General features: G+C 46.2%; 1 protein-coding gene across 1 annotated transcript in view; it reads right to left on the reverse strand.

Annotated features, from left to right (window-relative positions):
* Nucleotides 1-15,132, reverse strand: part of DHX32 (DEAH-box helicase 32 (putative)) — a 51,263-nt gene that overhangs the window by 21,789 nt on the left and 14,342 nt on the right. The window contains exons 2-3 of the mRNA XM_061162893.1: nucleotides 11,888-12,386; nucleotides 4,045-4,238 (exon numbers count right to left, since the gene is read on the reverse strand). Of these exons, the coding sequence (XP_061018876.1) occupies nucleotides 4,045-4,238; nucleotides 11,888-12,169 (476 nt within the window). The 5' untranslated portion in view covers nucleotides 12,170-12,386. The remainder of the gene's footprint in view (nucleotides 1-4,044; nucleotides 4,239-11,887; nucleotides 12,387-15,132) is intronic.

Consider the following 15,132-nt stretch of genomic DNA (forward strand, 5'->3'; position numbering starts at 1 on the left):
CCTTGAGGAAACCAATCCATAAGCTTTATACCAATTTAAGGTATGATTTTATTTGGCCCTGTGGATGGCAGGTCTGAACGGCTATTCTGAGAAGGGCCTGCCTGCAAGGGTGCCACTGGGCAGGCATTTGGGAACTTAGAATTGGACGCGTTCTCACGTTCCCAGAACTGAGGCTTACTGTCTGTAATATGGTCCAACCTGCTTTCCTTCTGGGAGTCCGGAATTTTAGAAACAGCAGGAGGCAGAGGGTGCCTATGTGACCAGCCCCCAGCACAGACCCCTGGCACAGAGTCTCTGATGAGTTACCCTGACAGACAGGACCGCGTTTCACACCCGTCGTCACAACTCACAGCTGGAGGGACAAAGCGTGTGCCGGGTGAGTCCACAGGGAGGGGCTCCGGTACGCCTGCCTGGTTCCTGTGGGCTGCGCCCTGACACCATCTCCCTCTGCTGACCCTGGAAAAATGTCCAGGCTTAATCAAAAAGGGAGAAGTTGTGACTCACCTAAAACTACGAGACTCAGCAAGCTAGACCTGGCCTTTCGGATGGCTGCAAGGAGATCCAACCAGCCCATCCTAAAGGAGATCAGTCCTGGGTGTTCACTGGAAGGACTGATGCTGAAGCTGAAACGCCAATATTTTGGCCACCTGATGAGAAGAGCTGACTCATTTGAAAAGACCCTGATGCTGGGAAAGATTGAAGGCAGAAGGAGAAGGGGATGACAGAGGATGAGGTGGTTGGATGGCATCACTGACTCAATGGACATGAATCTGAGTAAACTCCGGGAGGTGGTGATGGACAGGGAGGCCTGGTGTGCTGCGGTCCATGGGGCCGCAAAGAGTCGGACACGACTGAGCAACTGAGCTGAGCTGAACTGAAGGGAATACTAAGGATCAATCCTAAAACTTACCACACAAACCTCCAGCTTTCTACATAAGTCAGAGGCCTACTTCTTACCTTATATTAATAAGATCATGTGTACAATGCCTAAGAAAACGCTGTCCCTGATGACCATGTAAAAAGATGGATACATCTTGGAAATATGATTTATACCTTAAATTCTTAAGACTAAATTTCTGAAAGCTAAGAACATAATATAGGAGAGTATAATTAATATATTTTTTAAATTATATTTATTGAATTTGACCTTAAAAATTTGAGAAATTTTTAAAAAAAAAATCTGTGTTCTAGAGGGTTCTTATTTGAAATTTATGTATCACTTCCACAAGATATTGTGATATCTATTAATAGTTCAAAGACTATTTTAGGCATATGACATTCAAGTATCCACTGGTTAGAAAAAAGCCAGAAAAAAGCTTAAAGAAGAACTACATTGTTCTATATAGAATCCAGAAAAATAGCAGTGGCATAAAGATTATATTTACTAAGTGCCCAACAGATTGGATGCTAAGGAGGTACAAAGAAAATGGAAACGACAATATCAAATACAGAATACTGCCCTCCACAGTCAACAGTCACCCTTAGAGCCTCTTATTTAAATAGTTTTTCAATCTGAACTTACCAATAACTATGGCGAGTACGCATCTTCAAGGCAGTGAGCGTGGCTGGAGTTGACCTCTTCACCCACCCAGATCGCTAACACGTGCGCCGCGCTCCCACGCACAGGCACGCACGGCAGCTCCCCGAGTTCTCACAACCACCCCGAGCACCTGTGTCAGCCACCGTGGCTCAGAGATGAGGGCGCGTGAGCAGGCAGGTGGGGGGCTAGCGCGAGGCCACAGGTGGGTGGGCGGCAGAGACTCATTTCACAGCCACGCCACCTGCCCTTCGGAGCACAAAGCGCCAGGAAGAAAAGAAAGAACGACTTCCTTCTATCAACACAGGGCTTTTCACTAGCTCTGGCCCCTTTACCTGCAACTCAAACTCTGTGAGCAACAAATCAGAGTATCTGCTGACTCTGCACTGGCTGAGGAATGTCGGGTGGAAAGTGCACCGTCCCAGCAACAAGCGTGCCCGGTGAAGTAAACAGAAAAGACGAGAGGAGGACCAGGCAGCCGGGCAGATGCGGAAGCCACCAGGACCTGCAGCGGCCACTAGATCCCCTCTGCCTTCTAAGGTGTGCCGGCGGTTCAGCTCCTCCACACCTTCTGAAGGCTATTTTCTACGTTAAAAAAGGAAAGCCACATGCAGAAAGAGCTAAAAAAAATAGTCAACAGAAACTGTACTCCTGCCTCTGGCTGTAAGGACTGATGCCTGTAGAACTACAGTGTTTCCCCGTGATGCACGAAAGCCAAGTCCCTATCCAGAGCAGATGTGTGAAAGGTGAGGCGTGTCTCTGACCTGCGCTGACGACACTACTGGCTTACTCCATAAGTGCTTATCTCTATGACTTTCTAAAAAAAAATATATATATATATATACACACACACACACATATATATACGTACACTTGATCTATATTAATAAGATAAAAACACCAAAAGATTTCATATTAAAAGTGACTACATCCAAGAGTCCTTTTCATAAGGTTTGCAAAGTTGAGATGGCAATAAAGATAAAAATACATCTATTAAATGTAAACTAGCTAGTCAGAGCTGTCCTTTAATTAAAAGCATAACCACTTGAAAGGCCACTTTAAAATATAAAGGATGAAAAATGAATCTGCTGAGTGTGGGATCCTTCACCCTTTCAGGGGTGCATGTCCTGCCCAACTCCTCAACTCGTCTGTGAGGTCCCCAAAGCAGGGAGGTTTGTCCATTTACCATTTGCATAATAAACAGTTTATAAACACACACTAACACAATGACTTGGGGACATCATGGCGCTAATAAAAGCAGGTTACATATCTTCAAGAAGTGCAAGCCCAGTGCTCTTGATGGCAAGATTCCCTATGGTTTAACACCGGCCTGAAGACTGATGTCTTCTACTCTTGAAGGTAAATGTTTGTGGGAAAGCAGCTTCGTGCAAACTGAGTGAGATCTGCAGGCATTCCGGGTGTGAGAAGCACTCTGCCGGGGTCTGCAGCAGCCGGCGGGGACCAGCGCTGGTCTTCCCTTCCATCATCGAGGGTGCTGCACGCCCTCCACGGGACCAGCGCATCAGACGCTGGGGGTGCCAGTGAGCAGAGACCAGCCCTGCCCACGCTCCTCTGCCGGGCTGTGCAATGCCAGGGATGCCGCAGCAGCCTTGCGAGGCCAGGAGAGGGTGTTCCCAGGGGGGTGTGCCCTGGCGCGCTGCTGTGCCCCCAACAGGGTGAGAGACGGGCAGACACACTGCTGCCGAGACCCTCGTCTCAGCCCAGGGGGTCGGGGCGGGCACCGCCCGGGCAGCTGAGGCCCCGGGGACGCCTCATCCTTCCATGAGGGCTGCGATGGGAACCTGCCTGAGAAACTGGCCCAGAGCAGGGGTTTTTTCCACTTTTCTTTTTCCTTCTGCTAAACTCTTGGAACTCGCTGTGTAAAGGAAACCTCACAGTGAAGCTAAAATCAGATAAAAGGAATTTTTCTCCCCCTCACAACTTGTGGGAGCTACTGACAAGAGTCCCTGGAATCCTGAAGCACCGAAAAGTAGAGTTTCAAAAACTCTGCCACCATGAAGGCTGATATGACATTTTACAGAGTCCAGCAGAGAGTTTTCTAATTTACACTAAGGGAGGGTCGAGGAAGTCTATGTGGAGCGGGTGACCTCTGCACAGGGCCGTCATGACGAGGAAATTAGCCGGCCTGGAGGAGGCACAGACATCCTGAGCGGACAGAAGAACATATCAAGGCCCATGGACTCAGAGAACCGCGTGCCACCGTGGCTGGCACACAGACAGCTCTCATAGACCCACCAGAGCTGGAGCTCCAGCTGGGGCCGGCCTAACAAGTCAGAACTTTTTCCTGAGGACTGTGGGGAGATACGGAAAAAGTGTACAGACAGGGGATCTCTGATGGTGTCAGGTTGGTGACAGAGAGATGAGTTACTGTTACACAAGTTACAGGTGCTTAAAGCAGAGAACGCAAAGAACACGCTCTTCTGGGACTGCAGAAGACGAGCCAGGAGCCATATTGGGCACAGCACGAGAAAGCCCCCTAGACCAACCTCAGGATGGTTTCACTGGTGCAGCAGTTCTCAAAAGGAATCACGTAGCCGACTTCATGACCGATGTTAACATCCATCTCGTCTGCCACGCGGAGGGCGAGCTGGACCGCCGTGGGCTTGTGGACCTGCGTGCACACCACGCCCCCGTGCTGGTAGTGGACGGAAAGGCAGTACTCGGCGCACCACTGCGGAACCTGCGCGGGACGGGCGGGACAGGGTCAGCCCCACGAGCCAGCGACAAAACCCGAGCGTTCGTCTCACACGTGACTCTTCCTCCCACCCGTGCATCACCAGCGGGCCGCACGACGTGAAACTGAGCAACCTGTGTTTATGCATCGAGTTATTACTAGAAAATAAAGTTAGGAATAAACAGCAGTTGGCACGGACTGTGAAAGTTAGACCCTCAGATGATAAAAGGAAGATTAAAAAATAAAAGGCAAAGTAAAAAAAATGTTTTTTAACCTCAGCTGTTATGAAAAGACTAATATATTTAAGGTTATTATTTTCCTTCTGGTTAAAAGAAAGCACCACCAAAGATACGGCTTTTGGTACCAACTCTTATGCTTTGAGCAATGTAAATATTAAATATCATTTAGATTAAAAATAGTGGTGCAAAATTACAACATTTACATTTAAATCTAAATGATCATAACAAAATAACCAGATAAGCCTACTTTAACTTTCCCTGGCAATAAAAGCTAAAATACACTGGCATTTATCAACTAAGTATAATGAAAAATGAGCTCAGTGAGATAACCAACCAATCTTTTCAGATTTAGAAAGAGTCAATTACAAGATGGCCAAGTTGCTTCTTTTCAAATCCTTGCACTGAAAATGTATAATAGTTTAATTAATTCTATCAAGTTTATCTGGGTAAGAATTATTATAGTAGAAAGTACTAATTCATTTGTATTCTGCAATCTTTTTAAAACTTTTCTTCTATGTATTACAAATTTAGAACAGTATACACATATATGAATCTACATCTCACACACATATATGTGTATGCAGCAATCTTAGGGCACTGTCAGTAAGTTTTACTTTGTTACATATATTTTTAAAATAAATCATTCTGAGTGCTTTTTAATAGATTCAAGGTATTTAAGAGTTTTGACATTTTTAATTATCCTCAGATTTGCTATTTACTAGACCCACTGTGAGATTCCTAGATTTTACTACTCATTATAACTTGAAAAATAAACATGACTTACCAGAAATCAAGTAACTGCAAAATGAACACCTGCTGTAACTTGCAGATTCCTGATGACTGGAAGTATAAATGCAGTTCCTCTATTTTAAGACAGGTGTCAGCCTTGTCAACAGGCTGAAAATTAATCAGCAATCATTTACTCAACGCCGGCTTTGTCTGACTCTTTGTGACTGTATAGTCCGTGGAATTCTCCAGGCCAGAATACCGCAGTGGGTAGCCTATCCCTTCTCCAGGGGATCTTCCCGACCCAGGAATCGAACTGGGGTCTCCTGCATTGCAGGCAGATTCTTTATCAACTGAGCTACGAGGGAAGCCCTTGTTCCACGAAAGACGAGACATTTAACACACGACCCTCAGCAGAGCTGGAACTGAGGCACAGCACAGAGAAGGACAAGGCGCTCAAGTGGACCGAAGTCAGGAGTTCTAGACCTGACCGGCCACTAGCTTCTGATTTGTAAATCATGATTTCGCCAAGCTTCCACTCCCTCTCCTGTAGAACAGGGTGAATGGATGAGAGCCACCCCTCAAAGTCTGAGCTCCTGTGCCGTTTTCTCCACAGGGCTGGTGCTGATTTCCATTTACTCCTAGACACACATTCTGCAAGGTCAGACTATGACAGGATGCTTCCAATGTCACAAACATCACACAGGCCTGGCGGTGCAACGAACATAAACCATCCAATGGTCCTCACTGTCCTTTAGGCCTCCCCCAGAGTAGTGCAGAGTTTTTCACCTATGAGGCAAAGAGGACCACTCAGAAATGGGACAGCTCTTCTAAGCATCAGTGAAAATAACCAGCGGGAAGACTGGACACACGCGTGTTGGGCTTATTGTAGGGATTACTCTGCTGACACAGCCAAGCTGAGAGTTGGAGCACAACTTACAGCTGACTGCAGAGCGCCTCTCCGGGCAGCTCTGACTGCAGACCACGTACCGCCCGTTTCGGCCACGGTCACACACGGATGACAGCAGGGACGCGAACACAAACTGAAAGGCTTGTCTCTCAACAAAGAGCAGAGACACCTGAAATCGTCTCTCCTAATTACTACAACTTCCGAGCTTCGGCAGGCCTTCCGAATCACTCTAGGCAAGCAAAGGTGCCCTGTGAAGTTTGGGGACGTGGCAGGCTCCGAGTCTTGGCTGAAAGAAATGACGGCTCGCCAAGTGCCGGATATGTGAACATTTCATAACCTCAAGGGTTTCAGGCACTAGGATTTCAGCTTCACTGGGCACTCTTGCATTCTTGGCACTCATAACAAACAGCACACCACGACGTGCCCTGATTCTGACTCTGCCCCGGGAGTGACGGCTTCTTTACCCCAACAGTCCCTTCCCCTCCTCACGGGTAACGTGTGCGCCTGTTGGAGACTTCGTGTTGCTCTCCAGTTTCTCTTTGGAAGACATCCCTCCCCTCCCCTCTGGCATCTAGAACATACTTTGGTTCTTATCGAAAGTTGCGCAACTTTACAACCATCTTGGTAAACAAGGTAGGAAACTGTTTTATAACTGAAAAAAAAAAAAAAAAAAGCCCAACCTACTTACAAATTTACCTGGAAGTTTTGGCAATAGACAACACTCACGTTCAGGTATGTGGTCTAGAATTTTTCCCTCCTAGAAACCAGGACTTCAAATATTTCCATTCTGAACTCACCTAACGATTTCTGCACATTCTCTCGATCCAGTTATTTCATTTTAATCTTAGGGTGGTGGCATGCGGGATCTTTGTCTCCCAACCAGGGATTAAACCCACGCCCCCTGCAGTGGAGGCGTGGAGTCTTCACTGGATGGCCAGGGAAGCCCCCTCAACCTCGCTTATAAGGCCATTTTCTAGACTATGTGATGGGCCTACGTGTTAAAGTCCGCCTCGACCGGGCTCTGGGTGCACAATCAGGGTTGGAGTGGAACCGGCTCTTGGCTTGTATCTCCTCCCTGCAAGCAAGTCGCCGGGACCCTGGCCAGCCTGCTGCTACAAGAGCAGGTAAGAGAAGTCCTCCAAGGACCCAGAGTCTAATCTAACTGGAGTTCTACAAATTGCACCAATTCGGAAAATGAAGAAGCCAAGACTCTCCATCCCCCACCCCAGGCGACAGGCACGGGGCTGGGCTGCTGGGCTCCGGGAAGCTGGGGCCGGGGTTCTAGCTGGGCCGATCTGGATCCGAACCAGGAGGACAGCCGCCTGTCACGCTGGTGTGGAGCCTCCTGCCCCTCCACCCACGAGGAGAGACTGGGCCCCTCCTCTGGTGGACACGTGAGTAAAGGACATGAGACAAGAGGGATCTAGGAGACCCAGCACTGCTACCGTTAAACGCATTCTAGTCCCAAGGCCCCAAGACCTCCTTTAGAACCTCTGGTCTGCCCCGGGAAGCCAGTTCCTCTTCTGGGCCACCCAGGGTACAGCTGTGCTGAGGTCCCAGTCACTCACTCTCATTTAAGCACCAGAGTCACGGAGCCCAACGTCGAAAGGAACTGCGCTATCGTTGCTCAGCCGCTAAGTCGTCTCCCGACTCTCTGTGACCCTGTGGACTGTAGCCCGCCAGATGCCTCTGTCCATGGAATTCTCCAGGCAAGAATACTGCAGTGGGTTGCCATTTCCTCCTCCAGGGGGATATTCCCAGCCCAGGGATCAAACCCGTGTCTCCTGCATTGCAGGTACCACTGAGCCACCTGGGAAGCCTGAAAGGAATTTTAAGGACCAGCAATTCACCCTAAGGCATGAATCGCTACAACAACATTCCTGCAAGCTGCCTAAGCTGCCCACAGGAACCAGGTCAGAACACACTCCTGAGAGAGGGTCCCCTTCTAGAATAAATGTCACACATCCCTGGATACCATAATCTGTATACACCTTGAGTGAACACAAGTAGACTCTGCCAGCAGAAAACAGGGGTAAGTTACAGGTGTTAAAAGGTGAAGGTGTTAAAAGTGAACATGTTCTATAGCATCCAGCTTCTTAATTTAGGCTAAATCTCAGGTATGTCTTGCTTATTCAGCTCACTAACCCATCCATGTCATGGGAAATTTCAGGACAAGTAAAATAAGACAGCTCCAAAAATATTTCATTCTCTTTCAGGCTTTTTCATAAACTTGCTCCAAAAAAAGGTAATAAGAAAAGCTCTCTAAACACATGAAAAGCTGTCCTCTTTTCCAGAGGTCAGTCACTAAATAGCCTTCCATCCCACCTGCACCAAAGAGAGATGGAATTTTTAAGATCCAGCAGAACACCCGTGGTCCTCTTTGAAAGGCTTGAGGCTAAAGTCAGACTTCTCTTTGAAAGGTTTAAAATGCTGAGGATAAAGAAAATAGTCTTGGAAGCTCTTTAAAAAAAAATAACCAAGTTGTTTCCATAATTAAGGAGACAACCTTATGAAAGCAACCTAATGCTTTCATTATTTAAATTGGTTTAGAAGAGGCCCCCAGTCTCATCTGAATACTACCTTGATTTCTCCCACTCTGAAGACACATACTGCCTTCACACTTAACAGAAACAAGCATGATTTATTAAAATGATCAAGAAGTTAAAGATGACAAGAGAAACCACTGCTACGTATTAACGTATTACAAGGTAACAATTCTTGCCCTTTAAAAGCATACATTCTAAAAGAAAACTCAAGTATAGATAAAATTTTCTTTTGAAGGACTGTGTAGGTAGCAGTTCTGAAACTAAATTTTGAGAATTCTAAGACTGACCAAGCAACTGTGAGTAATGAGAGCTCAGTTTCCCACAGAGAAGGAAGTTACAGACATGGAAATGGGGAAGGCTCGGATGAGTGCTGACGGCTGAACTGGAATCAGAAGCATCAGTAGGAACCCATGGTTTTTAAGAAGAGAGAGACAGAAATACATTTAAAACAGAAGTATGGATAGGGAAAGAAACACAGAGAAGTGAAGAGAAAGAGAGAAACTGAAAGAGCTAGAGAGACAGAGAAGGAGAAACAGCTTTGGAGCTAGACAGAGGGGTGTGCGCACACAAAACATATGTTAATTTCCTCTCTGCTCACTGAGAGGGCCCGAGAGCAATGATAAGCCAGCAGCAACCCACTTCTGACACATCTTGGGCTTCCCTTCTGGCTCAGCTGGTAAAGAATTTGTCTGCAATGCGAGAGACCTAGGTTCGATCCCTGGGTTGGGAAGATCCCCGGAGAAGGGAAAGGCTACCCACTGCAGTATTCTGGCCTGGAGAATTCCCTGGACTGTAGTGCATGGGGTCACAAAGAGTTGGACACGACTGAGCAACTTTCACTTCACTTCACTCAGTTTTTAAACATGATTCTCCACTAAAAGGAACCACCAGAGCTCTTTGGGGAAAATGGCTTTTTCTAAGACTGGAACAAGGAGCATACTAGATGAGCCTGTAACACCTTCCTGGGCCGGAAAGCAGAGGCGTGCTCAGAGAATGATGTCAGAAGGACACAGAAGTCATCCCGAAGGGACACAGGCCACATTAGGAACAGTTTGAGCAACAAAATAAATGGGCTCCTTAATGAACTATCACCCACAGGGTAAGAACTCATGAGCCCACACTGACATAAATAAATGAATAAATAAATAATGAAGGCGAAAAAGCTCAGTTTTACAGAAGAATTCCAAACACTGAATGTAGAAGGAGTCTCAGAATTAGGAAAATCACCATTTGGTTACTACCATGTAACAATGTCAAAGGTGAGAATCTTGCCAGGACCCTGAGATCGGCAGGCGGACGCGTGAAGAGGGGCAGCCCGTACACGGTCCCCAAGCATCTCCCCAGATATTTTAAATGACTGGGGGAAAAGCGTACGTTTACAAAAGACATCAGGACAGTCACCACCTCGTCAAGTTCCCAGATTTAACACCACTAGTCATGGGAAAACCCTGCTGTCCCCTGAGGCGAGGTCCTGGGGAGACACACAGCACTTCTGTGCCCTTCCCGCCTCCAGTGCAGACCTGGAGTCTAACGCAAAGGAAACACGAGATGGATCCAAACTGAGGGAGGTTGTGCAAAACACCTACCACCCTGTCCTTCGCAAAAATGCCGTGGTTGCGAAGGACAAGGAAGGGCTGAGAAGCTGCTTCAGATCAAAGGTGATTAAGGAGAAAGGACAAGGAAAGGCAGTGTAACTGTGGGCTGGAGAGCAACACGAATTCTGGTGAACTAGAATTTTTTTTTTTTTAAATTACAAAGGTCCCTAGTGGAAAAACTGATGAAATTTGAATATTACAAGTTAGATTTCAGTAATTTTATTGTGGCTAGCCCTGTTTTCAGTAGGTACTGCTGAAGTATTTGCAAGTAAAGGGGATCATATTGTCAACTTACTCTTAAAAGGCTCAGAATAAAAATGTGTGTGTGTGTGTGGAGAGCGAGAACGATAAAGAAAATCTGGTAAAATGTTAACTTCGGTGGAATCTCAGTCAACTGTATGTGGAAAAATCTTTGTACTACTGTGCAACTTTGCATGTCTAAAATTTTTGCAAAATTAAAACTCCAAATCATTTTTTAACTTGCCACTTGTCCACAGAAACCAGGAAAATTACACTCCTTCAGAGTTAATCATTAGCTTCTTAGGACAGACTGAAATCATTCATCGTAGCAACAACTCATCATAACAAAGGGAAAATCATAATACACCCTTGATATTGGCGGTTACAAACTAAATCAAAGGGGGAAAAAAAACACCTGTGATTCATTTCACCTCGCTTCAAGTTCCATTTAGAACAAGGCAGGCTCAGAGGCAGTAAAACCTGGAAACAGCAAAGTGTAGAGAGTTCTCAGAATGCCAAGACAGTCACGTGACATTCATTAGACAAATGATCACATCCCTCTGGGCCAGGGTTTCATCATCTGAAAAATGCAGGGGTTCTATCAGATTATTTCTTCAGTCTACTCTGTACATCATGAAAATCTGTAAGTTCATTTCATAATAAAAATACTTATCAGTTGCCTTAGAAAATATAGATCTCACTCAAACCTCGAGTTCAAATATAACAACAAAAAACTGGTCAATAAGTCGTCACTAACTTTCTACGCTAATTGTTTCATCCTTTTTCCTTCCTCCAGGCAAGAATACTGGAGCGGGTTGCCATTCCCTCCTCCAGGAGATCTTCCCGACCCAGGGATCGAACCTCTGTCTCCTGCATTGGCAGGCGGATTCTTTACCACACTGAGCCACCAGGGAAGCCCTCCGTTATTTCTCAGAGCTTGGAAAATAAAGATTTCCTTGTGTTTTTAACTTTCCGTAGCTTGACCAACGTCACCAACAAGCACATCCATGCATTCTGAGTATCAGACTGCTAGACATGTAAACATGGCAGCTTATTCCAAAACTCACCGTGGGCCAGTAACATCTTTTAAAATACAATATGCACAACAGAATGCCTTTTTTTTTAACAACAAAATAAGCTGAATAGATTTTTCTACTAACAAAAGTTCAGTGGTACAATAAACACGATTAATATCCACTAAGTATTAACTTTTATTCAGCTGGCTTTCATAAAGGAAATCAGCTTAAGTAACTTATCTGATGAACCTGAATTGCTAAGGTTCCTTTCTGCTTTGTTTTTCAGTTTAGACAGTATCACCCTTACAACAGAACACTGCTGTGATGCTGTAATCATCTGTACAACATCCAGAGCCAACTGTTTTTCTGCAGGGGCTACTCACCTGAGAGCTCTTGCCGCACTTCGCGTCTCCCGAAACGATCACAATTTGACTCTGAAGCAGCTTCTCCATAAAGGAGTATTTTTCCTTCCATATTGGAAGGTCTTCTCTTTCTTTCAGAAGTTTATAGTAACGTGATGAATACGGCAAGCCATCGAAAGGGTTAAGTTCCAAGTCCTCACAGGCCAGAATTCCCTCCTCATCCCCATCACTGGAATCCAGGGACTCGGGGAAATAGCGTTTTTCGGAGGAAGAGTTGGGACATTCCAGGGCTGCTGCTTCCATCTTGTCCAAGGGAGCTTAAGCCGCCGGCATCCTCCTGCAACAACCCACTGCAAACAGAGCCGCCTCCGTACACCAACTCAGACGTCCCAGCCTGCGGGACTGCAGGTCAAGGCTCCCGCCCGCTGAACTCCTCCGGGCTGCATCCGCTCTCTGCTGCGCTGGCTCGCTCCAGCCCTCTTCTGTGAGTTCACTGATGGTCAATAAACCTAGATGCAAACTAAACCAGAAGCAAAGTCAGGTACGCAGACACACGAGATGCTCAAAAGAAAAAGCAACAGGCATCCCAAAACAAAAGCCTGATTTTTTCCTGTTAACGGGTTACTGTCTGGCATTTCTGCTGTCTGTTTAAAAGGCCAGGAATAACGCAGGCTCGCTCTTCAGGTCTGGCTGGTTGCATTTCTCCCTCTCTGGTTTGGAGCACGAGCCCACCCGGGACCTGGTTCTCTCTGCTGACCCCTGTCCCAGGTCCCCGCACGTTGATTGACAGCAGAATCGGGAGCAACAGGCGGACACTGTGAGCGCAAGGCTCCATCACGTGGTCACTAATCCCACCACAAAGGAGACGCCAGACCCTCTAAAAGGGAAAACTGTTGAGGGCCTGGCGCGTGTTCCCCCACATTGGCTTCAGAAGGCCTACTATTTATTTATTTAGTTTAAAAGAGTATTAAATTTTCTTTTTCATTTTACATTTGCCTGTGCTAATTTACAAAGCCAAGTGAGTGAATTTATTATTTTTTCCCATCTGAGGCTACGCTAGCTTTGCTTAATGAGGTCTTTTATTTGTTTAACTACACCAGAAATTTCAAGCATATTTTTTGAGATTCCTGGGTCTTAAGCCCAACATGTTAGATTTAAGAGGCAACAAATTAAAACACTTAATTTAAATGAAGAAGAGAAAAACTGCCTAAAAAAGTGTAAAATTTACACTAGGAATAGTCTGGATGTGTCAGGGAAGGGATCCTTTCTTTTCCAATCACTAGTGGTTTTTAAAAAATTCAATCAGTATTGCTGGAAATAAGCACCTTTTCACATTAACCAAGGGAAAACTAAAAGCAAAGAAAAACTCAAGTAAAAAAACCACAGAATAAAATACATTTCATGATATCTTGTCACTCAGATCACTCTTTATGGCAGCTCATTTATCAGAACTATTGCTCGAGATTGTCAGAGTTAGTAGTCTCAAACGGCTAGCTTCTAACCATAAGTAATAAAAAGAAAACAAAACAAAACACTTCTCAACTGGTCAAGTCAGGCTCCAAGGAAACAGTCCATCACTTAGGAAACACTCCTGAGTGCCTTTCCAGGGCTTAAACTAATAAACGAGGCACTGGTCACACACATAAGGATACTCTGGGGGTAGGACGAGGGCTGGGATAGAACTTTTTAGAAGTCACAGGTCACAAGAGGGAGAAACTGATCGCCAGGGCGGGGAAAGAATGTTCTAGCTCTATGAGGGTAAGAAAGTGAAGTCCCTCAGTCGTGTCCGACTCTTTGTGACCCCGTGGCCTGTAGCCTAAGAGGCTCCTCTGTCCATGGAATTTTCCAGGCAAGAATACTGGAGTGGGTTGCCATTTCCTTCTCCAGGAGATCTTCCTGACCCAGGGATCGAAAGCCCTGGTCTCTCACATTGCAGGGAGACACTTTACCATCTGAGCCGCCAGGGAAGCCCAGTATGAGGGTAGAGTTCTTCAAAATTCATTCTGAAAGCCACTGTTTCAAAATTATAATGGAACTGTCAAGGTGTGATAATACAGGTGTAACACGCATTAACTCCACAATTCTGCGTGGAGACCAGACCCACAGAAGAGCTCCAAAAGCACGGCAGCCTGAGATCACAGGACAGGCTGACTGCGAAGGCGCCCGAGGACCACAAACTCTACTGCTTAAGAGAAGGTAACGCTTAGGTTTAGGTTCAATTTTCGTTTTGTTCTGATTAGAATCCCTTCCAAGGGATCTCATCATACATGTAAATTAAATTACTGTTACTATGACTAATGATTGCCTTAGGTACTATTTCTGAATTGTTTTATCTTTAAAAAAAAAAAAGAGCAGCAGCGCTATTACTACTACCAAATATGTGTCCTTGAAATGTTTCTCTTGCAGTACTCCCTAAAAGTGTAATCATCTTGTAATTAAAGTAAAATCTTACTTAGACAGTACTGACCACGTTGAATCCTCGGGGAGCAGTCACGTTTTCCGAATGGGCATCTGTCTAAGGCTGACCTAGCCTCTTTTTACACAAACCATGAGTAGAGATATACATCACCCACTTATCTGTTCTGCTGATTCAAAGATGACCCATGGAGCAGTGGACTCTACTTCCTCTCCCTGTGAATCTGAGCTGGCCCCGTGACTCACTGTGACCACCAAGAATGCAGTGAAGTGATGCTGGACTACTTCCGAGGCATTCAACTGCTTGAAAACACTCTCCCTTGGAGCCAGCTGTCATCCTGTGAGGTGGAGAAGCCACTAGGAAGAGACTGAAGCTTGGCGTCTGCTGACAGACGGCATAGCCCGCCACCCACGTGGGCAAGCGGTGGAAGGCGCCCCACCCCGGCACGGCCTCCGGATGACCACAGGCCCGGCCGACAGGGCGCCCGGGCAAGGAGCGGCTGCGGGAACCCAGTTACCCGGAGAACCACGGGACAGGCCACCAAGTTCCAGCAGCAGAAAACCAGGCTTCTGCCGGCTAAACAGAGCATACTCGGGATTTAACTTTGTCTTCATGACTCAAGGTCCGTTGGAGAAGACTCAAGAGTCCCTTGGACTGCAAGGAGATGCAACCAGTCCATCCTAAAGGAAATCAGTCCTGGGTGTTCACTGGAAGGACTGATGTTGAAGCTGAAACTCCAATACTTTGGCCACGTGATGAGAAGAGCCAACTCACTGGAAAAGACCCTGAGGCTGGGAAAGATTGAAGGCGGGAGGAGAAGGGGATGACAGAGGATGAGAGGGTTGGATGG

This window comes from Dama dama, chromosome 15 (genome assembly GCF_033118175.1).
Source record: "Dama dama isolate Ldn47 chromosome 15, ASM3311817v1, whole genome shotgun sequence".
Classification (NCBI taxonomy): domain Eukaryota; kingdom Metazoa; phylum Chordata; class Mammalia; order Artiodactyla; family Cervidae; genus Dama; species Dama dama.